Raw genomic sequence first — 26,060 nt, forward strand, 5'->3', positions numbered from 1 at the left:
CATATTTATTCTGTTGTTTAAAAGCAGAGTCATGACTGTTTTACTTTTCCTAATAAGATTGTTGTTCCTATGAGCCCTTCCTAGTAACTTTTTTATCTATTTTGGAGTAAAATATTGTGGGAAGCTAATTCCCTAACAAAAGAACAAATAAAGAAAATAAAAGAAAGAAAGAAAAGGGAAAAAACTATTGGCCAAACTTAAGGCTTGGGCGGTGGACAAGATGTAAAACCAATTTGCTAGTTGGTTTTCTGGTTGTTACCAATATTTGCAAATTTGCAAGTTGAAGAAACCAACCTTTTGATTGGTTGGAAAGTGCGACAACTTTTCTTATAAATTGAAGTGTTTTGTTCAGTTTCAAACACACCAAAATGAGAGAGAACGCAATAGAGCGTAGAGAGAGTAATCTATAGATTATAGTCTGTAAGATAAATAGAGAATGAGAGTAATATTGTAGTGTGGTATTTAAAATAAAGAGTGTTATTTCTTTTAAAGTTATAGTATTCTTTTGACACTATCAAGTTGTAATATTATAGTGGTATTATATTGCTCCGCTCATATATTGTATTTTACCCCGTCAAAAGATTTGGTGTCGTTGTTACTCTCTTGTGTTATTGTTATTTATCGTGAATATTATTTCTATGCGGGATATTTTTTTCTCCCAACAACGTGGTATCAGAGCCATGGCGAACAATGGTCCGCTGTCTTTTCAGTACCCATGTCTCACAAAAGATAATCATGAGAAATGGTGTCTACGTATGAAAGTCATTCTTGACTCCCAGGATGTGTGAAAAATCGTAGACAGAGGGTATGCAAAATCCGATAATGAGGAAGCTCTGCATCAAAATGAAAAAGAGGTCTTGGCAAAGACGAGAAAGAAGGATCAACAATCCCTCATACTCATCCACCAACGTTTGGATGATGTCGTGTTTGAGAAGGTGGCAGATACTACTACCTCAAAGGAAGCGTGGGAGATTTTACACAATTCTCTCTAAGGAGTTGACAAGGTGAGGAAGGTAAAAGGTCAAACTCTAAGGGCTGATTTTGAAGTTTTAAAAATGAAAGAATCCAAATGCATTTCAGATTATTGTTCAAAAGTGAAGGCTGTTGCAAATCAATTAAGAAGATACGGGGAGGACATAGAAGATGTCTGTATGGTAGAAAAGATCTTTCGCACTTTAACACCTAAATTTAATTTTGTGGTGTGTGCTATTGAAGAGTCTAAAGATTTAGATTCAATGAAGGTGGAGCAACTGGAGGGTTCTTTACAGGACCATGAAGAAACGATCAAGCGGAGACAAGAAGTGCCACTGGAGTAACTTCTTAAAACTCAGGCATCATTTAAGGACTATGGAGGTGAAAGGAGTTATCGAGAAAATGGACGAGGACGAGGTTGCAGTGGTCATGGAAGAGGAGAAGTACTGGTAGGGGTGTTGTCACGACCCGAAATTCCCACATCCGGACCGTGATGGCGCCTAACATTTAACTTGCTAGGCAAGCCAACGTTAGAATAACATTATCCATTTTAAAAATAATTTTTAAATTTATTAATAACAAGAAAGCAAACGCGGAAGCAATTTTGAAATAATTCATAATAATAACGGTGTCTAAATACCATCTCAGAATTGGTATCACAAGTGCATGAGCTTCTAGAATAAATACAAATAAAAGTCTGAATAAAATAAAGTTGTTTGAAAATAAGCACACAGCTAAAGTACAATAGATGGGGACTTCAGAACTGCGGACGCCATGCAGTTATACCTCAAGTCTCCTCTGATAGCTGAAATCTGAGCAAGTCTATGGTACGCCGTTGAGACCAACTCCAAAATCTGCACAAGAAATGCAGAGTGTAGTATCAGTACAATCGACTCCATGTACTGGTAAGTGTTGAGCCTAACCTCGACGAAGTAGTGACGAGGCTAAGGCGGTTCACTTACATTAACCTATACGCAATATTAGTAACAACAATAATAATAGAAATAAATCAGTTAATTCATTTATAATAATTGAAGGCAACTCAGCAGTCATAACCAATTACCATTTTCATTAATTCTGTTGCAGCGTACAACCCGCTCCCAGTGTGATATATTCACATTCAGTTCTGTTGCGGCGTGCAACCCGCTCCTTCAACATATTCATTTTAATCAAGTCTGTTGCGGCGTGCAATCCGATCCTCCAATATTAACTTTTTAACAAGTCTGTTGCGGCGTGCAACCCGATCTTCCAATATTAACTTTTAATAAGTCTGTTGCGGCGTGCAACCCGATCCTATAATATTGACTTTTAATAAGTCTATTACGGCGGACAACCTGATCTTCCAATATAGACTTTTAATAAGTCTGTTGCGGCGTGCAACCCGATCCTCCAATATATTCATTATAATCAATCATGTTGCGGCGTGCAACCCGCTCCTCCAACATTTTCATTTACCAATTCTTATAGAAGAAATTTTCCCAATAAATATAACAAATAATATAAAATTACGCGACAACAAGCATATAATAATTATGGTTTAATTATGAAGCAAACAATGACAAATAACAAATTATTATGGAAATCAGGGAGCAAATAGGCAATTTAATATTTATTATGCTAAATGTCAAATAACAATTAAGGCACATAATTCAAATAGCATGTAACAATTAATGCAGGAATTCAAGAATTTATATTTGCAAAGAATAAGAGAGAAACAATTATTGTAATAATTAATTTATGATTAAAAATAATTTATGATTTTTCAAGTAAGCAGGCAAATAAATAATTTGACGACATATAGACACTCGTCACCTCGCCTATACGTCGTTTACATGCAATTCACATAACAAACAATTTAAGGGTTCTATTCCCTCAAGTCAAGGTTAACCCCGACACTTACTCCGCTTTGCAAATTTCAATCAATTATTCAACGATAGCTTTTTCTTTTAAATTTGCCTCCGAAAGTTTCAAATCTATTCACAAACAATTCAATATATTCAATATTAATCATAGGAATTAATTCCATATGAATTTATAAATTTTTCAGATAACAATCCGAAATTCATTAAAATATTCGGCAGTGGGACCCACGTCTCAAATCCCAAAAAAACTCACGAATCCGAACACCCGTTCCGATACGAGTTCAACCATATCAAATTTGTCCAATTCCGATATCAAATGGACATTCAAATCTTAATTTTTTATTTTTGAAAAGTTTTACAAAAATTTCAATTACTTCCATCTAAATCCGAAATAAATGATGAATATAGACATGGATTTGTGAAATACAATCACTATATGATAAAGAACACTTACCCAATCCGAAATCATGAAAAACTCCTTTGAAATCGCCCCTTAGCCGAGTTATAATTGAGGGTTTGTGAAAAATGAGAAAAATTCCGTTTTTGGTTCTGTTTTAAGTCACAGGGGTCAGGCCTTCTTCGCGTTCGCAAAGGGCCTATCGCGTTCGCGATGAGTAGCAGCCCGTGGCTTTCGCGTTCACGAGTCCTCCTTCGCGTTCGCGAAGGTTTTCCCCCTGGCCTTCGCGTTTGCGAGGCATAGCTCGCGTTCGCGCTGAAGGAATGATCGACCCTCCCCCAGGTGTGCCTAACACTACGCGTTCGCGAGGAGATGGTCGCGTTCGCGAAAGGTTATGCCCCCATCGCTTCGCGTTCGCGACCAAGCCTTCGCGTTCGCGAAGAAGAAAAATCCAGCTGCCCAGTTTACTCTTCGCGTTCGCGAGAGTGCCTTCGCGAACGCAAAGAAGAACATGCCAGAACACCTGCTGCAGCAAAATACCAGATTTTCAAAGTCCAAAACATCCCGTAGCCTATCCGAAACTTACCCGAGCCCTCGGGGCTCCAAACTAAACATGCACACAGGTTCTAAAACATCATACGAACTTGCTCGCTCGATCAAATCGCCAAAATAATACTTAGAACTACGAATCGGACACCAAATCAAAGGAAGTTTTCAAGAAAACTTTAAAACTTATATTTTTACAACCGGACGTCCGAATCACGTCAAATCAATTCCGATTTTTATCAAATTCGGCAGATAAGTCATAAATATTATAGTGGACCTATATCGGGCTCCGAAATCAAAATACGGACCCGAGGTCAATAAATCCAACATTAGTAATTTCTTAGAAATCATTAAGCTTTCAAGCTTTTAATTTTTCATCAAAATTTCATATCTCGAGCTAGGGACCTCGAAATTCGATTCCGGGCATACGCCCAAGTTTTAAATCCTGATACGGACCTACAGGAATTTTCAAAATACTGATCCGGATCCGTTTGCTCAAAATGTTGACCAAAGTCAACTTAGTTGAGTTTTAAAGCTCTATTTTCCATTTTAATCCATTTTTATATAAAAACTTTTCAGAAAATTGTATGGACTGCGCACGCAAGTCGAGTAATGATAAATGCTGATTTTTGAGGTCTTAGAACACAGAATTACTTATTAAATTTAAAGATGACATTTTAGGTTATCACAGGTGTACATGGGTCGGGTTGGTTCAGATTTTCTAATTACCAAACCAAACCAATTGTATCAGGTTATTAAATCTAAATACTAAACCAAACCAATAAAAGTCGGGTTTTTTAATCTCGATTTTCGGGTTTTTTCGATTTTTTTCTTCATAAAGTCTTCATAGCACAAAACGTAAAATTCGTGCTCCAAATATTTCTTTAATCCTAGTAAGACAGAACTATATAAGGTGTTTTTCAATAAAATAACATAAATATGAGATGAGTCATGACATTATACTAAAATATTCAACAACAAAGATAATAAAATCGCATAAAATAAATATTATTAATAAGCCATAATGAAAAAAAATATAATTTAAAATTATGACTAATACGTACTATCATTTACATGATTAACCACTAAAAGAAAAATAAGTTATACATTTTATCTAAACCATGAAAAAACTAAAAAAAAAATAGATATCCAACACTATTTTCATTCATAGTACAATTGAATTGAATGTCTTTTATTAGCATTAGTATTGATTTGATTTTGGTTTAGGATTTATTTGAGTTACTAACATTTATGGACTATAAAATTTATTGGGGCATCCAAAAATTATAAGCCCAAACTTGAAATAATACGTTAAAAGATAAAATTATGAAAAAACTTAAGAAATATTTATAAACTACACTACCATAAATTTTTTTATGTATTAAATATATTTAAAAATTCTATACATATAATGTCGGGTTGGTTTGGTTTTGATTTGATTTTTTTTAGTTAAAACCAAACCAAACCAAATATGGTCGGGTTTTTTTCCCAACACGAAACCAAATCAAACCAAACCATAGTCGGGTTTTTTTTCTCGGTTTGACTCGGATTATTGGGTTGGTACGATTTTATTTGTACACCCCTAAGTACTGGTAACAACTTCAACGATGAAGTTAAAATCCACCAAACATTTAGAGGTCATGGTCGTGGACAAAGAGGAGGAAGAGGACGCGACTACTATCAAGAAAATAATGGACAAAGGTATGAATCAAAAATTGAGTGTTATAATTGTCATAAATTTGGTCATTACTATTGGGAATGCCGTAGCAATGTTGAAGAGAAAGCAAACCTTGTTGACAACAAGAAAGGAGAAGATGAGTCAACGTTGTTGTTGGCACTCAAGGAAGAAGACAAGGATGATTGTCGTGGTATTTGGACAATGGAGCAAGCAATCATATGTGTAGATGCAAAGAGAAGTTTGTGGAGATCAATAAAACGGTGAGAGGTAATGTGTCCTTTGGAGATACCTCAAAGATTCAAATTAAAGGGATAGGTACAATTCTGATCACCTGTAAAAATGGTGGCCACAAGTTAATTCAAGATGTTTATTATGTGCCAAAATTAAAAAGTAATATTTGAGTTTGGGCCAACTTCTTGAAAAGGAATATGACATCCACATGAAAAATATGCATCTTTGGCTTAGAGATTCAAGTGAAATTCTAATTGCTAAAGTGAATACGACAAAGAATAGATTATTTTCTTTGAATCTTAAGACAATTGATGCAAAGTGTTTGAAGGCTAATGTGCAAGATGAATCATGGTGTTGGCACATGCGATTTGGGCACTTCAATTTTGGAGCACTCAAATCAATGGGAGAAAAGAACATGGTGCATGGGATACCGTCAATCAACCATCCCAATCAATTGTGTGAAGCTTGTCTTCTTAGAAAACATGCAAGGAGGAGTTTTTCAAAGGAGGCCATGTCAAGATCAACCAACCGCTCCAGCTTGTTCACGCTGATGTGTGTGGACCAATCAATCCACATGCCTTTGGTAAAAGTAAATACTTTCTCTTCATTGATGACTTTAATAGAAAGACTTGGGTTTATTTCATGAACCAAAAATCTGAAGCTTTTGCTGCTTTTAAAAATTTCACAGCACTTGTGGAGAAAGAAAGTGGCTATGAAATAAAAGCATTAAAGTCCGATAGAGGAGGCAAATTCACTTCAAAAGAATTTAATGACTTTTCTCAGTCTCATGGAATTCGTCGCCCTCTAACGGTACCTTATTCATCCCAACAAAATGGAGTTACAGAGAGAAAGAATCAAATGATCCTTCATATGGCTAGATGTATGTTGAAAGCTAAAAGTATGCCTAAGGAATTTTGGGCCGAAGCTGTTTCTTGTGCAGTTTATTTGAACAACAGGTCTCCAACAAGAAATGTTAGAGATCAAACCCCTCAAGAAAGCATGGAGTGAAAGAAAGCCAAGTGTTGAACACTTGAGAATCTTTGAGAGCATAGCCTATGCTCATGTGCCACACCAAAGGAGAGCAAAACTTGACGATCGAAGTGTGAAGCATGTGTTTGTTGGCTATGATACGAGTTCAAAATGCTACAAGTTATACAACCCAAGCAGCGGCAAAGTGGTGGTAAGTCGCGATGTTGAATTTGATGAAGAATTGGCATAAAATTGGGAAGCTCAGGAAGAAACTTCATACAATTTTCTTCCATACTTTGGTAATGAAGAAGAACCAGAGACCGTAGAACCTGTGTAGGATACAACTCCACCTCCTTCTCCAACCAATGTTGCATCTCCTTCTCAAGAAAGTTCAAACGAACAACCGCAAAGGACGAGGAGCATTCAAGAGCTCTATGAGGACACATAAGAAGTTACTAATTTTGATTTTTTATATTGTCTCTTTGCTGATAGTGAACCAATGAACTTTGATGAAGTTGTTACGGTCAAAAGATGAAAACAAGCCATGCAGGAGGAGATCGAGTCAATAGAGAAGAACAACACTTGAGAGTTAACAACACTTCCCAATGGTCATCGAGCAATTGGACTTAAATGGATACATAAGGCAAAGAAGAATGTTAATGGAGATGAAAAGACACAAGGCAAGACTTGTGGCTAAAGGCTACAAGCAAAGGCAATGTGTTTCCAATAAGTAGAGCTCAAATATGTGAAGTCTCATAATCAAGTTAGCAGACAAATAACGGGCACCCTTTATGAGCTAGGGAGTTTGTGTTGGTGTGAAGTGTATCCATCAGAGATTCAATTTACAAACCAATTAATTATAGCAGCACATCTGATTGAAATAATAATTGGGAAAGCATTAACAAAGAGTTTCTGCTGGATGTTGAAAGCTCTTTGGACAGATAAACATGGCCTGCTTTTAGTTGCCAACAAGTCATTACTCAAATTGCATCATTTAGCTGGTCTTTTGGCTGACACAGATGAACTGACAGGAAACTGTATTGAATTCTAATACTGTATATTTTGACGGTTAGATACAAAACTGTGGCAGAATTTCCAGCAACCCCAAAATTGCCCTATGATTTAGATGAATTAATTTACAAGGAATGGATATTCCGAAAAAATGATGCAAAAGAATTATGACAGCGATGCGAGGGTGCCCCAATCTCATTCCCTGGACCTTGTAACAAAGACTGCTTTTCTACCACCATACAATGCGCTTCATTCTGAAAGCGTATAATGACAACTCCATCTTGCTTAGGCCATTCCACCAACTTTTGCAATAATCTATACTTGGCACAAAAAAACTTAATTGCGCTTCTCTCATTCGTCAACATCTTGGACCCATGCCAAATCTGCTATCAAAATTTCAACACAATCATATTTAACCAATAAAAGGCATGTCATTAACAAATCATCGAGTAAACCAAACAAGTGAAGAATAATGGATTTCACTGAATGAATCACACCAACTGAAAAGATGTCTCATGCTATGGCATTCTGAATTTACAAACTAAATCACAAGATGTGGCACCTGGGAAATCTAGCAACCATTTTGAGACCCACTTCATTTCTGTGTTCATATAGAACTCTCTTAAATTTTCTACCCTAGAGACAAACATGTACAAAAGATGGTCCCAACGAGACATTAATTTGATTTGCAATGCACTAAGATAAAATGACAGACTTATGATACTTTTCTTATTAAATGATAATTGACATGAGGGCTTGTCTAAAGGTGTTAAGAAATGGACCTTGGGCCTAACTCAACCCCAAAATAAGCTCATGAGATGAGAATTACCCAAAACCATATAAGGAGACAAACAACTCATCCCTCAACCAATATGGAACACTTAGCAACCCCCCCCCCCCCAACAACCCACCTGCACGCCCACGCTTGCCGATTTGAGTAGATAATATAACATGGGAGCCCAACATTGGGAAACAAAATACAGGGATGGCCCTGGCTTGGCTCTAATACCATGTTAACAAATGGACCTTGGGCCTAACCCAACCTCAAAAGCTAGCTAATGAGGTGAGGATAGCCCAAAACCAAAAGACAAACAACCATCCCTACCAATATGGGACACATAACAAGAGGAATCAAACCCCCAAAGTTGGTTGCAATGCACTAAGATACAATTGTGAAAGGAGAGAATCAACAGTATTATAACCTTGAAGCACTGATTCTACTGCTGCATTTGGGATAAGCAACCCTACAATTCGCTGATTGTCAGTAGTTGTCACAATCCGTACAATGCGGATTCTCCGATGGCTTTGGCGAGCCTGTATCCAACAACAATTGGGAACCAGTAAACGAGTGAGGATGGTGCAACAACCCTTTTAGAAGAAAATTCTCTCTCGACGCAAGAAATAAAGCACAAATGATCGTAAGCAAAATTTCTGGTGCCTCGTGAAATCTCAGATTGAGCCTGCTCACTTTAAACCTACAGTATCCCTTTTTTGTGTGGCAAGTGTCAACTATGGTAGTGATATCTGGCAGTTGGAACACTGTACTTGAATCTTCATAAATTAACTCAATTTACAGGCAAATGATTTCAGCCAAAGAATGGCATGATGTGCTATCTAATTCATTGGTAACTTCACTTGTACTAGTATTACATAATGAAAAACGGAAAAAACCAGCCATGACCACCTATCTCCCTCACATATAAATGTACATGCAGAGGGAAAACAGCAAACAGTCAGAGCCCAGAACCTTCAGAACAGACGTTAAAACCATATATAATGAATCAGCCAAAAATCTGTGAAAGAGTAGGGACGCAGGCATTGTCATGTTGGTGTGGGATAGATAGAAACACTTTGCTGGTTTGATGGACAAACACCTCTGAGTTTAGACCTCCAAGATTCGTTCAATGTGGCTGTAGATCAAAAATCCACAATTGCACAACATAAGAACTGCATAATCGTAAGACTGAGGTAATGACTGGGGGAAATAAACTTGGTTATTGAATAGGCATGAGAGGTTGGGTGGAAATCCAGACTCAACATGATCAGTTGACAAAAAAGGACAGTTTTTCAGTGGAATCCTATTTGGTTGAATAGCAGCCCAGGAAGCATTAGTGACATTGGACAGGGTTGATAAAGCGGGCGTACACTTGTGCTAACAGATGCCCCATGAGTGGTAAAAAGGAAGAGACTATAACACACCTGTTTCTTCACTGTACTATGGCTACTAAATTGCGGAATACTTTTCTTAACCTCTAAGAACTCCACTTGACTGTGCCTATCAGTGTGACCAGATGTTCCAAAATATGGCAAGGAAATCCAGTACCAAAGAAACTACGGAAGTTGTTGATTTGCTTTGGTTGGACATTATTGAACGAGAGAAGAGAATATGTTTCAACGACATGCAACAAATTCTAGTAGCCTTAAGACAAGATGTTTGCACACGTTTTTTCTTTCCTGAGCAGACACCATTGTTTTAACTCGTCTAGAAAATCTTTCAACTTTTTGAGCTCCTTGTAGGCTGTAGCTGAAAGTGCAAGCTTTCTATGAATTATATGGACAGTAATTATTTTGTGCAAATTATATGATTATTAACCCCCCATCCCCCAAAGAATGCTACATAGGAAACATGGGTAAACCACTGGTGAATAAGGAAGAGATAAAAGGCATTAACTGTGAAACAAGATCTTAAAGGAAATGGACAGAAGATGTGAGGCAGTTATCAAAGATTGTGCTCTCTGTGTGGCAGGTATTGGGTTCATTATATAATTCTAATCGTCGCTTATCCTTGGGATTTTTGCAGATTGAAATGAACATTTTCAATGGAAGTGTTATAGCCGGTAATATAGCAAGCTGACACAAGCACCGTGTGCTGGTTCTGTTTGACGTTTCAGGCAATGCTCACATAACATTCTGTTTGGCAAGACCCTTACAGTTATGGGTCAAATATTACTTGATAAGAGCCATTTCCATTTGATGTCCTTCTAAAGCCAACTTACATTGTAAACAGTTTTTTCATTAGCAAGATAATCAGCTCTCAGTATTTTATATATACTTTCTTTATCTTCAGACTTTCTCCATCTCTTGATTCACTTATCACGAGATATTCTTTTTTTTTAAGCGTATTCCTAATCAGAATTAGCACTTACATATTTCTCAGCTCATGTATCGCATGTGTGACACATCCAAGATATATCAGAGAATATACTGTAGGAAAATGATACTGAAAAACATATGAAAGAAGAAGATCTTACTTGCTTAGAGAGCGCCTTCTCAACAGTTCCCCACACAGGAAGTATAAGCCCACCTAACACATTAACTTCTTGTAATCTTCTACCGACTGTGCAGAAACTGCCTAGCTTACATTTTGGGCCATGCATACACTGCAGGTGAAACCCAGAATGAGTTCTGAAAGAAATGATGCTTGAAATACTCAGCAACAACGAATCCACGAATACTACAAGGGTATTTTCATAATCCAATAAAACAAAACAAAGTTAGTTGAGATTTTTATGGCAATAAGGTGAGCCCCCTCTCTCTACATTCCTTACAACATTCAAGGCCTAATAGAAACATTTAAGGGGGATCCTCTTGTTTTTTCCCCATGAAGCCTAGCTGGAATCAACATTCTTGTGTTAAAAGTACAAGTTTGCTTCATCAAATTGCTTCAATTTCATGTTATTTTCTATTTACGGGCAAATAAAGTGTACTAGAAACGCAATAAAAGGAGGGATGCAGCCTGTTCAAATCAAGGCATGCCAGCTATATACAACGAATGCATACACTAAAACCTAAAGATTGTTCCAGATCTATCCACATCCTGTACCTAGTACTCTCTGAAAGCACAAATACAAGGTCACTTATCAAGGTTAATCTTTTATTCAGCAGTGTACATCATTGTATTTTTCCTCTTTTAATCATCATAGTTCAAGCTACAGTCCACCTTTGAGTTCTGTCACAATATTCATAGTTCAAGCTACAGTCCGCCTTTGAGTTCTGTCACAATATTCATCAAAAGATTTTAGCCTTCTCCTCATCTGAGCCCCATGAAATACTGAATTCCGCTGAAAATCCGCGCTGGTTCCTATTTGAGAAGAGATTATGTCTGAAACGAGGATTGTAATTAATAGTTTTCGACGGAATCAATTTAAACTGCTCCATTTTCCCAGGTCTTTTCTTCTATCAGATGAACTCTCCCATATCACACCAGTGAAAATCGAATTTCAATGGGAATTTTATTTGCTATTGCCTTTTAGATAACCAATTCATAAACAAGATCAGGATGCAGAAAAACACTGGAATGCTGATCCTATGATTATGATAAGACTATACGTCCTGTCACATAAAAAGATCAAGGAAGCTTCCCAACGCTTTTCATCAGGGTATCCTGCAATATATGATCATAAAGAATTTTACCTGTTTCAATGAAACGTCATATTCATCTTCCCATCCATGACGGGCCTTTTCTAAGGAAGATAGTTTCCGGTACTTGTCTTTCAATTCTGCGAGGGGCATCTCCCTAGACATTGAGAAGTGTTAAGTAAAGCACAGCACAAGGAAGAGGAAGATGGGTTAGGGTGCAGAGCATGAAACAGTCAATTCCTAAAAGGAAGAAGTTAACCTAAAGCCTAACCTAAGGGCCTCTCCAACAGTTGGACGAAATACCTTGTACATTCCTGAAGCAGAACTGAAATAACCACGAAACAGAAAGATCAAAATCACGGGCATTTGGACCAAAGGCACTTTCATGAAAAACATTAGCATTGCATTCTTAAAACAGATCAAAATTGAACATTTTAAACGAAAAAATCCAACTACAGGAAAAAGACTTGGACAATGCATGAGCCTGCATTAGTTGTGAAAGGACGGAAGCTAGGGGAACATCACGCTATGCCTCTTTCCAATTCATACAAAATCTTCAAATTGCTAGATGAAAGCCTGAGAATGGCACATTTTTACTTCAAAGTTTCATGAGGTATAAATGGTGCACATTGTTCGTAGATAATTTTGTGTTAATTGATGAAACCAGCAAGGAACCAACTAAAAGTTGAAACTGAAGAGAACCCCTCTAGAGAGTAAGGGTTTTAGGAGAAGTAGAAGTAAGACAAAATGTATACATATACATCCTCTTGTTTACACCAGAATGCCAATAAACATAAACATCTATCACAGTTATCGAGAATAAAGAAATTTGATTTATAGCCCCCTTGTTTTGTGGTACAACATCTTGTCTGTACCTCCACTGGTGGAACAGAATTCACTCCTAGAAATTTCTCTCACAAAGAGCTTCTTAACACACAGTAACAATATCTCATGAAAGAAAGAAGGCATTCCCTGTGTGTCAGAAGATCCACTTTAGCATGACCCAATTAAGCCCAAATATACAAGCAAACTGAGCCCAAAGATGTCTAGCCACTGAGTAAGCATATGAATCTGTAGAGTTAAAAAAGTTATCTTTTGTTTCTGGTGAATTTTTTGAATACCCACCACCCAAGGTCTATTAGGTTAGATAATTGGATGTCATTCTAGAGAACCATATTTTCTCTAGGTCCGCTATTCTTTTGTATACTTGTATACGTTTTCTCCTAAAATACTCCATCAAATAATACATAGAAATTAGATAAAATTCTGAAATGGAGGGGCCTCACGAGATTGGAAGATGCCTAACAAGTTATATAGGACCATTGTGAGGCCAGTAATGTTAAAATAGATGAATTCCATTGAAATGAAAATGTTAAAATAGATGCAAAGTCATTTAAGATTGAACAAGATTACAATGATCACATACGACAACAGATGCAAGCAGCATAAATAGACGCTAAAATGAGAAAAGATAGCATGAGATGGTCTAGTTACGACCTAAGTTGAATATGATTATGTAAGGTCTTATAATTAGATGAGATAAACCTAAAATCACATGGAGAGAAGTTGTCACAGAAAACCTTTAGTTTCTCCTAATAAATGCATACTTAGCTAAATTTAAAACAAATGGATCTATATAAGTTCTACCAACTATTTGGGATTAAACTAGTTATCCATGTAAGGTAAGTGTGAGATATAGAAAATCCTTAAATTGCCTTAAAGGGCAGCCATGTGCATTAAGCTCCCGCTATGCACGGGGAAATGGACTTGGGTAGAAGAGCGGAAAAGGTACAAATCATTCATAGAGCCCAGCTGAGTTGGGATTGGGATTGAAATGTAGTTGACTGATTGACGTAGGCATAATCCTTTGTGCATGCAAAAGAAATACAATCTGGTCCCTCATACCAAGTTGAATAAGGTTGACTGCACTTGCAAACCAAAATACCAATATACAGAAATAACAAAATTACCGACAAGAATTTCCATACCCTTCAAATGCTAATAGAAAATGCCATCTTCCCAACCATTCTCGTTTGGATTCATAGAATCCACTATTAGTTGAACTAGACTCATCCTTTTGCTTCTCTTCAAGCAACGCATACGCTGACTACAGGTGGAAAATAAAAGGTTACAAAGCAAACTTGGAAGGTAGCCATCTAACTCAAGTTTATAATGGTAATATGTATACCTCCCAAATGAGTCCACGATCCAATGTAAAAGTAAACAATATGGTTGAAGCCCCGGACAAGTTGTCAATATGAACAGTCTGCCATAGGTTGATGTCACAACATGTTTTATATAAGAATGCAAAGACAAAACAGGAACAGCATAACCTTTGGCGTCCCTTGTAGTTCAACAGTGGTAGCTTTCATATCAACAATTCCAGAGTCTAAATGTCCTTCAAGGCGTGCATTCTGAACTAAAAGATCAAGAATGCTGACAAATAACTCAAAAAGCCTGAATTCAAAACAAACTTTTTGGTTACAGACATGGATAGCAAGCATACATATTTAAATTGATAGATAATAGACCTATTTTGGATTTCAGGTGGCAATCCCAAGAGCCTGTTAAGGAAACGCCCAACATCATGCATGTCCGAATCAACTATACGGCCAGAAAGCTTTCCAGAGTCCTTTCCATTACCTTAAAGATCAGCAAAACCAAAGAGTGGAAAAAGTGTAAGTTTGGGATGAGAGGGTGAACACTGAAATGCTAGTCACCAAACCCAAACAAGTTTGACTATTTCTTTTAAGGCGGCAAACTTAACTACCTTCAGCGACGGACAATAATTCTTGCTAGCATGTAAATGAAACATGAACAAACACCACCGGCCACAAAGATGCATGAATGTATGCACAACCATGTGCGCGCACAGAAATATAAAAATTCTTAAGAGTTTCTAATAAAAGCCCTCCAAATTATAGAAAGCAGCTTATAAGTGTTGAGAGTCTCCCACATCTGATGGGGATGGGGACTTGGTCTCCTAATATGGCATGGGCAATCCTCACCTCGTGAGCTAGCTTTTGTGGTTGAGTTAGGCTCAATGTCCATTCTTTATCATGGTATCGGAGCCGTACCCATCCCAATTCTTTGTTTCACCGATGTTGGACGCACATATTATATTGTCCATGCTTCAGTTGGCAGGCCTGAGTGTGCGGGATGGGGATGGGGGACTTGGTCTCCTTATATGGCTTGAGCAATCCTCACCTCATGAGCTAACTTTCGGGGTTGAATTATGCCCATTGTCCATTTCTTTATTAATAAGTGTTCCCGTTTTAATCCTTAAATCTAATACCACCTATGCAGGAAGCATGTGTGGGCTTTTATTAATATTGAAAAACCTCAAAGAGGAAAGTACAAGTAAGGGGGGCTAGACCTTACCTTATTATCCTATTGAGGGCCAAAAGAACAACATATATAGTAGGTTGGTTCAATAAGCAAGTAGCCATTAAGTTATTATCATATGGTTTAACCTTTCTTTCTTTTCTTTTCTTTTTTTTGCTTTTTGCTTAAAGATGTTTTCCGCAGTCAGAAGATACTCGATTGAGAGGCTGTGATGACTTAGATAGCCCTGATAAACTTCTTATACTAGTATTTATTTATCTCCATTAACAAGACTTTAAATTGATTCATTTAAAAAGCTAGACGTAGTACCAAGAACGGAGTCTCTTATTATTCCAACAGAAACAAGCGCAGCTTTCCCCTTCAAAATGAAATCCTGTAAAGCATCTGGTTTATCAGCAGAACAACCTGGTGGTACAAGTGGCAAAGGATCCTGCAAACCATAGAATGTTGACTTTTGATTTGCACATAAACATGCTAAAGTGAGAAAGGAATCGAATACATGATAAAAATAACAGTATCAAGCAACAGTCAGACACCTGCTCCATGATCCCTCTATACAACATCATCAGGGCCCTCTTCCCAAAGGAACTATCATAGTTATAAGCACTAAGAGATAGTCCAGCTCTGCAATACATCAAGAACAATTGAAAAGAGCCGTCACTAATTCATGTTGTCATAAGACAGACTTGCAATATAGGCTAAAAAATATTGCACTCACCGACGATCTCCCTGAGTCAGTGCCCCAAGTGATTCAAGTCTCTTAGCAACCACAGATGCAAACCGCCGTTCTCCACCAAGATTAGTAAAAAGTAGCCTGTATATTGAGAAAGAGAAAAATATCACATGTGAAAAATATGAAATAAGTGATTTATACAGGGAGATTAATTTTTGGCAAGTATGAAAAACATATTTAGTGGCAACTTGTCCAGTCGAGGTACGCCATCATATAGTTACAATGGTGACTCGTACAGTCCAGGTTTGCCATCATATAGCAGAACCATTATTCACGTATAAACAGACACGGTACCTACTTATACTCAGGTGCAGAAGCTTGATTTGAGCGATGAGTTCTTCCAAACTGCTGAATTGCCCGATCAGCACTCCAAGGTAATTCCAAAGTCAAATGGACCCTTCTTCTCTGACACAAGGGAAGAAATTCAAACAACATAATCAGAAAAAAGCTATCAAAAGCAGCCATCAATTAAGGATCTGAAGATAAATATAGAAAAGAGGGTGTAGTAGGGTGTCTACTACATTCACACACACAAAATATATACATACAGATGTATGTGTATATAATATATACATATATATAAGAGGATATCTTTAACAATCTTCATTGAAGTGTTCATGCAGTAAATGATGAAAACAAAAAATCAAAAAGCTACCTGGTTTAAAGCCCTTCTATCAGCTTGCAAAGAAACTCCAGCTGACCCAGCTTCAGAAATTATAGCTACCAGCTTCTTCCCATCCATGAAAAGCTGCTTCTCATGTATATTAACCATTTCCATGGATACATCCTTCCTGAAAAAAGAAAAAATTGCTCAGCCAATATGAGAAAGAAAAGATATAATCTGATGTAAAACATCACAAACTCACGTGTTTCGTGCCTGATAGGTGACACCTTTTCCACCAGACGCCCTCACGAGCATGCCCTTTCTCCCTGTTATTTCTGCCACTTTCTCTGGGCCCCCAAGCTGCGTAAGACTTGAAATATATAAATCTGTGCTTATAATACCTCGAAGAGGCGATTGGGTTGGGTGCAAAGGTGGAATTTGCAAATGCATAAACCACCTAAACATTTTGAGCAGTCTACCTATTTTTTCCATTGAACAGTGGTGTGATATGGCAAATTTAACTTGTAATGCCTCAAAAGTTGCAACTGGTGCCCAGGAAAAGGCTTATAACTATAGGAGAGAAATGGATGCTTTTTTTTTTTTGATAAGGTAAAATGTATTAATCAAAAGGGAGAGAACTCCCGTATACACGAAGTATACCAAAGACGTAGAGAATTTACATCAGAACATGATTCTCTACAAAAAACGCCCAATCTTCTATACAAGTAGGGGCTAAATGAGTGCACCAAAAAGCGATCAAAGATAAAAGACTATTCTTAAGATGTGAAAAAGGAAACTCAATCTCCTCAAAAGTTCTCCTATTTCTCTCCCCCATACTACCCACATGAGAGCTAACGGGGCGAACTTCCACGCCTTCTGCTTTCTTCTTCTACGAAAACCGCTCCAACTATGTAACATTTCCTTTACAGAGCTTGGCATCACCCATTGAACACCAAAAAGATTCAGGATTGTCCTTTAGAGAGAAATGGATGCTTGTACAATTAGTACAATCAATTGGAATCTGACGAATAACTGATTTGCCATTACAATCATTACCAAATTTAAAAGAATTGGGCCACAATGGGGCGCATTTCACCTAGCATGGGAGGGAACTAAACCGAGGCGTAGGACATAAGCACTATGAATTTTTAATGTTTACTCATATAAATTACTAAAATAGAATAAAATTTAAACTTTTTACAAATTAAGCATAAAATTTGGTTTAAAAATTAAGAATTAATATAAGTATCAGCAATATTCTAGAAAATAAAAATGGAAAAATTTAAAAGTGAAATGAAAAATATTGCACACGTGTACGGTTATCCAAAAGGATTTTTTTTCCAACAATATTTTCCTTTTGATGGTGGATTGCCCCATTTCACAATTGTTACAACACACATTTTGCTCCGTGTAATTGCTTACACTAAGCAACAACTTTTAAGGACTCTTAACCCTTCCATACGTGGAAGCGCAAGCTCTTACCCCTAGCTCTTAACCACATTATCTCATAGTCATGGCACCCCCTTCCTCGTGTTCTTTGTTGCAACCTTAATACTTGCCAACCATGACGCCTACATTGCTCGGATACGGGTGCAGATCTAAACGTCAGATTCGTCATAATATAAATTTTAGGATTCAAGGGTATTGGATCGCAGTACGAATACAAGTACGGATACAAGTGACAAGAAATGGCTGATAAATATATAAGAATATATGACAATTAGTTATTTAAGATTGTTGAAAATTAACTTATCTTTAGACAACAAAGTGATTCAAATCCATTAATGCTAATAAGTTAAAAGAAAAATGACTATTATATAACAATAAGTTGATATAATTATAATTGTTTTGATAAGGAATATACAGTCAACTATTTTTTTATACAACCATAGTAATATAATATATAATTATTAGTAAGAACAGAGAACCTTCTACTTATTTTTGGTTGATAATTTGGTAAGAATCTATTAGTACTTGGGTTTTGATAATAATAATAAGCATATAATATGTGGTAAAAACAACCTACGTTTTTGGTCCAAATAAGAAAACATAAGTCCTTGATATATTTGTTAAGGTCCAAACCACCAAAAACATAAAAAGATTCTTTCAAGCCCAACCTATAAAAGAAACCACCAGCTATGTTAGAAAAAAGTCCTTTTTAAACTCAGCCCATATCAACATAAAAAGCCCTTAGAAGTGGCGGAGCCACACGCACTCAAGGAGGACACCCCTTTGTCGGAAAATTCCACTGTGTAGCTAGATATGTTTTTTAAAATATGTATCTATAGTAGTGTTTTGAATAGCGTGCGGCGACAAATAACGACGAGGGCCCGCTTCACTGACGCGAGAGGCGAGAAGCGAAACGCTCGCCTTTTTTATGTGAAGCGGCAATTTATACAAAAAGTAATATATATATATATATATATATAAAACTAAAAACTCAATAGCAATAATATAATAATAAATATCTCAATTCAAAAATTAAAAAACTCGATAGTCATAGTAGATTCCATAAACTAAAACAAGCAACATCTATTCTTCTTCAGGTTTGAAATAAAGATCTCTGCCTCTTCCCAAAGTGAAGCTTTGAAGAAATTGAAAAACAAAAAACAGAGCAAAAAAAGAAAGAAGAAGAGAAGAAGAACTGAAGAACAAAAAGAAAGACAGAAGTCAGAACAGAGCAAAAACAGGATGTTGCTCGATAAAAAACAGAGCAAAAGAAAAAAAGACGAAGAAGAAAAAGGAAAAAAAAACATAGCAAAAGCAGACTTTGTTCTGTTGGCCGCTGCTTGATCAAAAACAGAGGCAAAAGAAGAAGAAGAAGAAGAAGAAGAAGAAGAAGAGAAGAAAATTCTTGGTGAGTTTATTTCTTTATATTTTGACCGCCCCTAATGAAAATTCTGACTCCGCCACTGCTTAGAAACCCAACCTGCACCAACTTATTATTAAAAGAAACCTACGAAGCGAACCCACGAAACAAAACAAACCCTAAATTTGAACACCAGCATCTGCCTAGAAGTTGCAAGATGGCAACGGTGTGACGGTGGGGATGGCAACGACGGCGGCTGATCTCCTCTAGACTTGGCGGTGCTTTCTTCCTTTGTCTTGCCTCTTATGAGTCAATGCACCCTCGAGTTAACCAGATCCAACACGAATCACACACCCGCGCGGTTTCGTGTTCTGTAAGACACCGGTTGCTGACGGTAAATGGACGATCCAAGCAACATAGATGACCACAACTTCCACTTCTCAAGAATCCCTTCCAAAGCCCTTCCTGATTACATTACTTATTTCCTTATAGACATCTGCCGCTACTACTTTCTACACTAGCGATGTTCTCTTCATTGGCCACCATTTGATTCACCTCTTCATTTTCATCACATGTTGCTACCTTTGTCTCGTAGGTCCTATAAAATTCTTGTGCTTTGATTCTCATCCAAATTCACCAACTTCTGCCAGAGTGGTTGTACTCTGCTAATGCTCGTAAATAAGATCCCTCTATTTTATACTCCATATTTATTAAGTTCACATTGGTTGAGGAAATGAGTTGGGGTCTCCTTATGTGGTACTTGCCTCTCCTCATGAGCTAGCTTTTGAGGTTGAGTTAGGCCCAAGGTCAATTTCTCTATATAGTATTCACTAGCTTTGAGCTTTCTTGGGCCCTGTTATCGCCAGGTCTTTAGATTAACTTATGCTCCCCATGTTCCACTTTATGTGACGTAGTCCGGAGTACGAGAATCAAGCTGTTTGATTTTCAGTGTGAATTCGAAATTTCGAACATAGAATTTATAATTTTTTAGAAACTACGTAAAAAGTATTATAAGTCACAATAGTTAGCAATTTAAAATATTCGAAAGTATTTGCAAAAAAATGGTTAAAAAACCCTTATTTGACTCTCCAAATGGTAACTACGTCACGTAAAGTGGAATAGAGGGATTACAAATAAAGGAGTCGGAAACTTGGGAAATTAGGGAGTGAAGGGCGAAAATCTTGTTTGTGAGGAAAGTGCCTGGGCACTATGCCCGAGCAATTAGGGCGTCCACCTCGCATGAAATATGTTTCCAATGGCATTCAATAACTCACCATCCTTATATTCGACTAAAGTAGAGACATGAAAGCTTGCGCAATAACTAAAATCAACTTAACATGACACTTGAAATTTTACCAATATAATCTTGACAATGCTTTTTGTTGAGAATTGTAATTTGTATAGTGACCTTTTCTTTTCAACTCACTTTTGAAATGATCGGTCTACCATTAAATATTGCTGAAAGAGTATTTACCAATTGAATTGGCAGTTACATTTCAAAAATTAATTTGAGAAATCCTTTCAAATATACTGAGGTGCTTTCCATTTTGAGTCATACCAGAACAAATGAAAAAGTTTGTAAAGTGCTTTATCCCATCAAATGATAATATTGAGCTATTTAAGGTATAGATTGATTTAAGTGAGGAGCAAGAATAGGTCTCTCTCTCTCTCTCTCTCTCTCTCTCTCTCTCTCTCTCTCTCTCTCTCTCTATATATATATATATATATATATATATATATATATATATATATAAAAATTTTCTTTTTTGCACATATGTATATACAGATACGTACATATAAAATTAATAACCAAAATTAAAGTTCTTTTTCAAGACCTCCAGAACTTAAACTCCAACACAAAATTATTTAGGAATTATCTTGCTATAGTTAGATCACCTACTTAACATCTGTTAAGAGATATATCGGATGAGTATTTAGTACATATAATATGCTACTTAGTAACCGTCTTTGTAGTAAAATTATAATAGTCTGTTAGGTAATTTCTACACTTTTGCTGCACTTCTCATAAAGTGAAGCATTTCCTTATTCCTGGAGGCGTATGTTGTATGTTTGAAGAAATTCACTGTTTTGCTTTACTGCTATAAATGCAAAATCATTTGTCCTGAAAACGATCATCAAAACATTACCTAATCAAGCTATTTAAGACAAATTTAAACCTGCGATGGAGATAACAATTTTCATGCAGTCTTGAAGTTTGGCAAAATGACTTAATTGTTTTTCTTTCGCTATCAAATATACAACTCTTCTAGAGAATTCAGAAGCTGCCTCTGTCATATGGTCATGATCAATCAAATTTCCTAGAACTGTTGAAGTTTTAAAAAGTACAGTAAATCAATATGCATGTAAAAGAAGCAGATACACCTTTCTTAACAAAACGACAAGTGCCCTTTGGCTAATGGTTTATGTACTAAACTTAGGAACATCATAGTCTAAGGATGTGTATTTATGGGTATTTTCATTTGTGTAGAGTTACGTAATTTTAAACATTTGCTTTCAGATACCGTAGTTTTTAACCTCTGAACTAATATCTTCTCGTTAATTTAACCCTCTTTGACATAAGCTACAACCACAAGGTCATTTCAGACTTTAAGCACCTAAAGTTCATCATGTCAAAAGACTAACATACACTTCACTCACACTTTCTTTTGCCAAAGAAGATAGAATTGACAATTTTAATCAAAGATTAAAGTCATCTAAGAGTTGAAATACAATTTTTTCTGATGGAGGAGTTGAAAGACTGATAAAAGTACCGATATCCAAAATTAAACTGCAAATACCTAAAAACATGACACCATAAAGAGCACCTCTGTCTACTATTTTTAACTTTAAACAACCCATTAACAAAGAGTACACTGAGCACCCAATGTGCTGGAGCAGAAAAAACCACATGGATTACAATACCAGCATGTATATGGTGGTGTCTCCGGAGGGAAAGAAATAGAAGAAATTTTGATAGACAAGCCAGCACAGAAAGATAAAATATGACTGTATTTTTTTGGCCTCCTGTTGGTGTAAAATGGATTTTGTAAATGATACTGAAATCCTGTAACAGTGTGATAAATGACCAAAAAATGCATAGTTTTGAGTATGTTCTCATATCATTTTGTATGCGAGTTGCGGGAGATCATATGCTTATCCACATGAAATATGCTCATTACGTGTTTCTTGTGTGTAGGAACGGGTTTGGACGAAAGGTGTTCAAAATAGGACGATTTGGAGCAAGAAGAGAAGAAGCAAGAGCTGAGAGTGTGCCAAAGATCTCGCCTCGCGCGAGCCTTAGGCACGCCAAGGCCTTTGGCATGAAGCAAAACCAGTGAAGTGTAGCAATTGGCACTAGCCCCTGCGCAAGAAATAAAAAAAGAAAAAGAAAGAACTGGGAGCATGCCAACAGGTCGCGCGAGCCCTAGGCCTGCCACCCAGTTCTTCTGTCCGCAACTGGAAAAGTGAAGGCCGCCCCATGCAAACCCTATGACGTATAATTAATATTTTAAGTCGTTTTTAAAGGGTTACACAACATCTTTGAAGGCAAGAACACGCAAGGAGCACGGCGGAAGATTCGGAAACAGTTTTTATCTAGGACTTGATGGAACCTTTTGAAGGATAAATTCTTGTTGGGTTTTAATATAATTGGGCATTTATATTTCTCTACTTGTTCAAGTACATGTGTATTTTAGCTAATTGACTGGCCCTTGATTGACTGTGCCTAATTATTATATATTGCTTGAGAAAGAATGTCATTCACCTTGTTATGAGATTGATGGAGCAGTATAGGGAGAGGAAGGACTTACATATGGTGTTCATCGACTTACAAAAGGCGTACGATAAAGTCCCGAGGGAGATTTTGTGGATATGTTTGGAGGCTAGAGGTGTACATGTTGCCTACATTAGAGTGATTAAGGATATGTATGATGGAGCAAAGACCCGAATGAGAACGGTGGGAGGGGACTCGGACCATTTCCCGGTCATGATGGGGTTGCATCAGGGGCCCTTTTTTGTTTGCCTTGGCGAAGGACGTACTGACGCACCACATCCAAGGGGAGTTGTCGTGGTGCATGCTATTTGCAGATGATATTGTATTGATTGACGAGACGCGAAGCGGTGTGAATGCGAGGTTCGAGTTATGGAGGCAGACCCTGGAGTCTAAAGGTTTCAAGAGTGTAAATTCAGTGGTGAGGAAGGGGAGGTGAGGCTGGACTCGCAATTCATCCCCAGGAGAGGAAGTTTTAAATACCTTGGGTCCATTATACAGGGGGGTGGGGAGATTGATGAAGATGTCACACATCGTATTTGGGCGGGATGGATGAAATGTAGACTCGCTTCCGGTGTTTTGTGTGACAAAAAGGTATCATCGACATTTAAAGGTAAGTTCTACAGAGTGGTGGTCATACAGACTATGTTGTATGGGGCTGAGTGTTGGCCAGTCAAGATCGCCCATGTCCAAAAGATGAAGGTAGCAAAGATGAGGATATTGAGATGGATATGCGGGCACACCAGGTTAGATAGGATTAGGAATGAGGTTATTCGCGACAAGGTGGGTGTGGCCCCTATTGAGGACAAGATGCGGGAAGCGAGGCTCAGGTGGTTAGGACATGTGAGGAGGAGGAGCACAGATGCTCCGGTGAGGATGTGTGAGAAATTGACATTAGAGGGCCTACGGAAAGGTAGAGGTAGGCCGAAGAAGAAGTGGGGAGAGGTGATTAGGCAAGACATGGCGCAACTTCAGCTCACCGAGGACATGACCTTGATAGGAAGGTGTGAAGGTCGAGAATTAGGGTAGTATAGTAAATGGTCTAGATTGTTCATACCGGTAGTATTGGCACGCATTCTCGCATTCTGTTTGTAGTAAGTTTTTATGACTAACTGTTTTCTTTCATTGTTGGTCATCTTACGATCTTGTTGTTTTCATTCTGATTTTATATGGTTTTTTGGTGCTATCCCTTCTTGTCTATATTTTCATTAATGTGGTGCTTATCCTTTCTTGAGCCGAGGGTCTATTAGAAACAACCTCTCTATCCTTACAAGGTAGGGGTAAGGTTTGCGTACACACTACCCTCCCCAGACCCCACAATGTGGGATAATACTGGGTATGTTGTTGTTGTTGCTGGAGAAAGAATGTATAATTGTTGAACAATATAACTCCCTAGGTATATAAGAAATCAATACGGTAGGTTTTAAAGCAGGATTAGAGATAAAGAAGTTTTGACGTAGTCAGAGTGAGCGGTGAGAATTTGCAAGCAAGAGTAGTTCGAGAGAATATTTCTAGTAAGTTATTGTGATTGCTCGAGAGAGAATCACAGTAAGTATAGTGCGCACGATCAGTATAAATTGGCAAAATTATAGGTAACGTGGCAAGAAGGATTCTGACAATTGGGTAAATCATAACTTTAGGCCTCTTTAATCTTGTCTACAACTCTTTGCTTTAGTTAATAATTTACTGCATTTTCATTATTTGCATTAGTTAGTTTAACCAAACAAAAATCATTATTTGAATATTTTGGAGCATTGATTTGCTTGAATTCTTGTGATTGATAAGTTAATTCCCGGGGGGATTCAACTCCAGATTCTTAACCCGAATTATATTTGCGACGACCGCTAGATAGTTGGGCATGATCACAATGTATAAAAACTTTACACAGATTGTCAGGGTTTCCTTGTTGGTTTTTTGGGGATGTAACCAGGCACAAATCCTTGTGCTATTCTGTTTTAATAACACTTACCATTTCAAAATAAGAGTACACTAAGCACCCAAACCCAACACATAGAGGGATTACCAAACTCGTATAAAGAAGAATAGGGAAGAACCTGATCAATAATATCATCCAACGGATTATTTGGAAGATCCAAAGAACGAATTATATCCAAAATTTTGGACCTTCTTTCAACAGCCCCTTCATACCTTAACATCATATAGGTGGTTAGTGTTAGACCTTCCTCAAACACAGACTGCGATGATCTACGATGAAGCCAAAAAGTGAATATAATCAGAGTAGCACATTTTCACATGTTCCACCTTTTCAAAAGTTCAGCAACATAGGCATGTCTTGCTTGGATATATTCATCTGTCTTTTCCTTGCAAGAATGGCAACACCAATCCGCAGAAACTGACTCTGTAACAGGTGGAATTAAACATGTCGGATGTACAAGTTGGCTACAACAGGAACACTGGAGCAATTTTTTCCTCTCCTACGTGGATGACCACCGATAGCAGTAAGAAGATCAATCCAAAAGAACCAAATAACACGCCAAGGGAAATAGAAGATCCAAGATTCAGGGACTAGTACCTCCTCCGAATTACAAATATCACAGATCTGAAATTCATCGTCATCGGACTCGGTAGATTCATATTCGGAATCAGCTGTATTTAATAAAAAAAGATTCAGCAGCGAGAAAAGTGCCTAGAGCAAATTATATGAAACATCATGTATTTTACTCCGCAAATTACAACAATGCTAAGAGAGTTCGGGACAACTTCAATAGATAATCCAACTTAAACACCTTAACGGTTAAAGAGCGAAGAAATAGT

General features: G+C 37.3%; 1 protein-coding gene across 2 annotated transcripts in view; it reads right to left on the reverse strand.

The window, feature by feature from the left end:
- Positions 1-7,587: 7,587 nt before the first annotated feature.
- Positions 7,588-26,060, reverse strand: part of LOC107779691 (protein FORGETTER 1) — a 53,470-nt gene continuing 34,997 nt past the window's right edge. The window contains exons 15-32 of one of the 2 annotated variants that reach the window (XM_075227007.1): positions 25,819-25,892; positions 25,548-25,720; positions 25,340-25,433; positions 16,970-17,067; positions 16,759-16,894; positions 16,402-16,508; positions 16,089-16,184; positions 15,907-15,994; positions 15,680-15,800; positions 14,557-14,668; positions 14,359-14,482; positions 14,214-14,291; positions 14,014-14,132; positions 12,297-12,350; positions 12,080-12,182; positions 10,918-11,046; positions 8,869-8,980; positions 7,588-8,049 (exon numbers count right to left, since the gene is read on the reverse strand). In XM_075227007.1, the coding sequence (XP_075083108.1) occupies positions 8,018-8,049; positions 8,869-8,980; positions 10,918-11,046; positions 12,080-12,182; positions 12,297-12,350; positions 14,014-14,132; positions 14,214-14,291; positions 14,359-14,482; positions 14,557-14,668; positions 15,680-15,800; positions 15,907-15,994; positions 16,089-16,184; positions 16,402-16,508; positions 16,759-16,894; positions 16,970-17,067; positions 25,340-25,433; positions 25,548-25,720; positions 25,819-25,892 (1,850 nt within the window). In that variant the 3' untranslated portion in view covers positions 7,588-8,017. The remainder of the gene's footprint in view (positions 8,050-8,868; positions 8,981-10,917; positions 11,047-12,079; positions 12,183-12,296; positions 12,351-14,013; positions 14,133-14,213; positions 14,292-14,358; positions 14,483-14,556; positions 14,669-15,679; positions 15,801-15,906; positions 15,995-16,088; positions 16,185-16,401; positions 16,509-16,758; positions 16,895-16,969; positions 17,068-25,339; positions 25,434-25,547; positions 25,721-25,818; positions 25,893-26,060) is intronic. The other variant, XM_075227006.1, reaches the window with a different exon arrangement.

This window comes from Nicotiana tabacum, chromosome 12 (assembly GCF_000715075.1).
Source record: "Nicotiana tabacum cultivar K326 chromosome 12, ASM71507v2, whole genome shotgun sequence".
NCBI lineage: Eukaryota > Viridiplantae > Streptophyta > Magnoliopsida > Solanales > Solanaceae > Nicotiana > Nicotiana tabacum.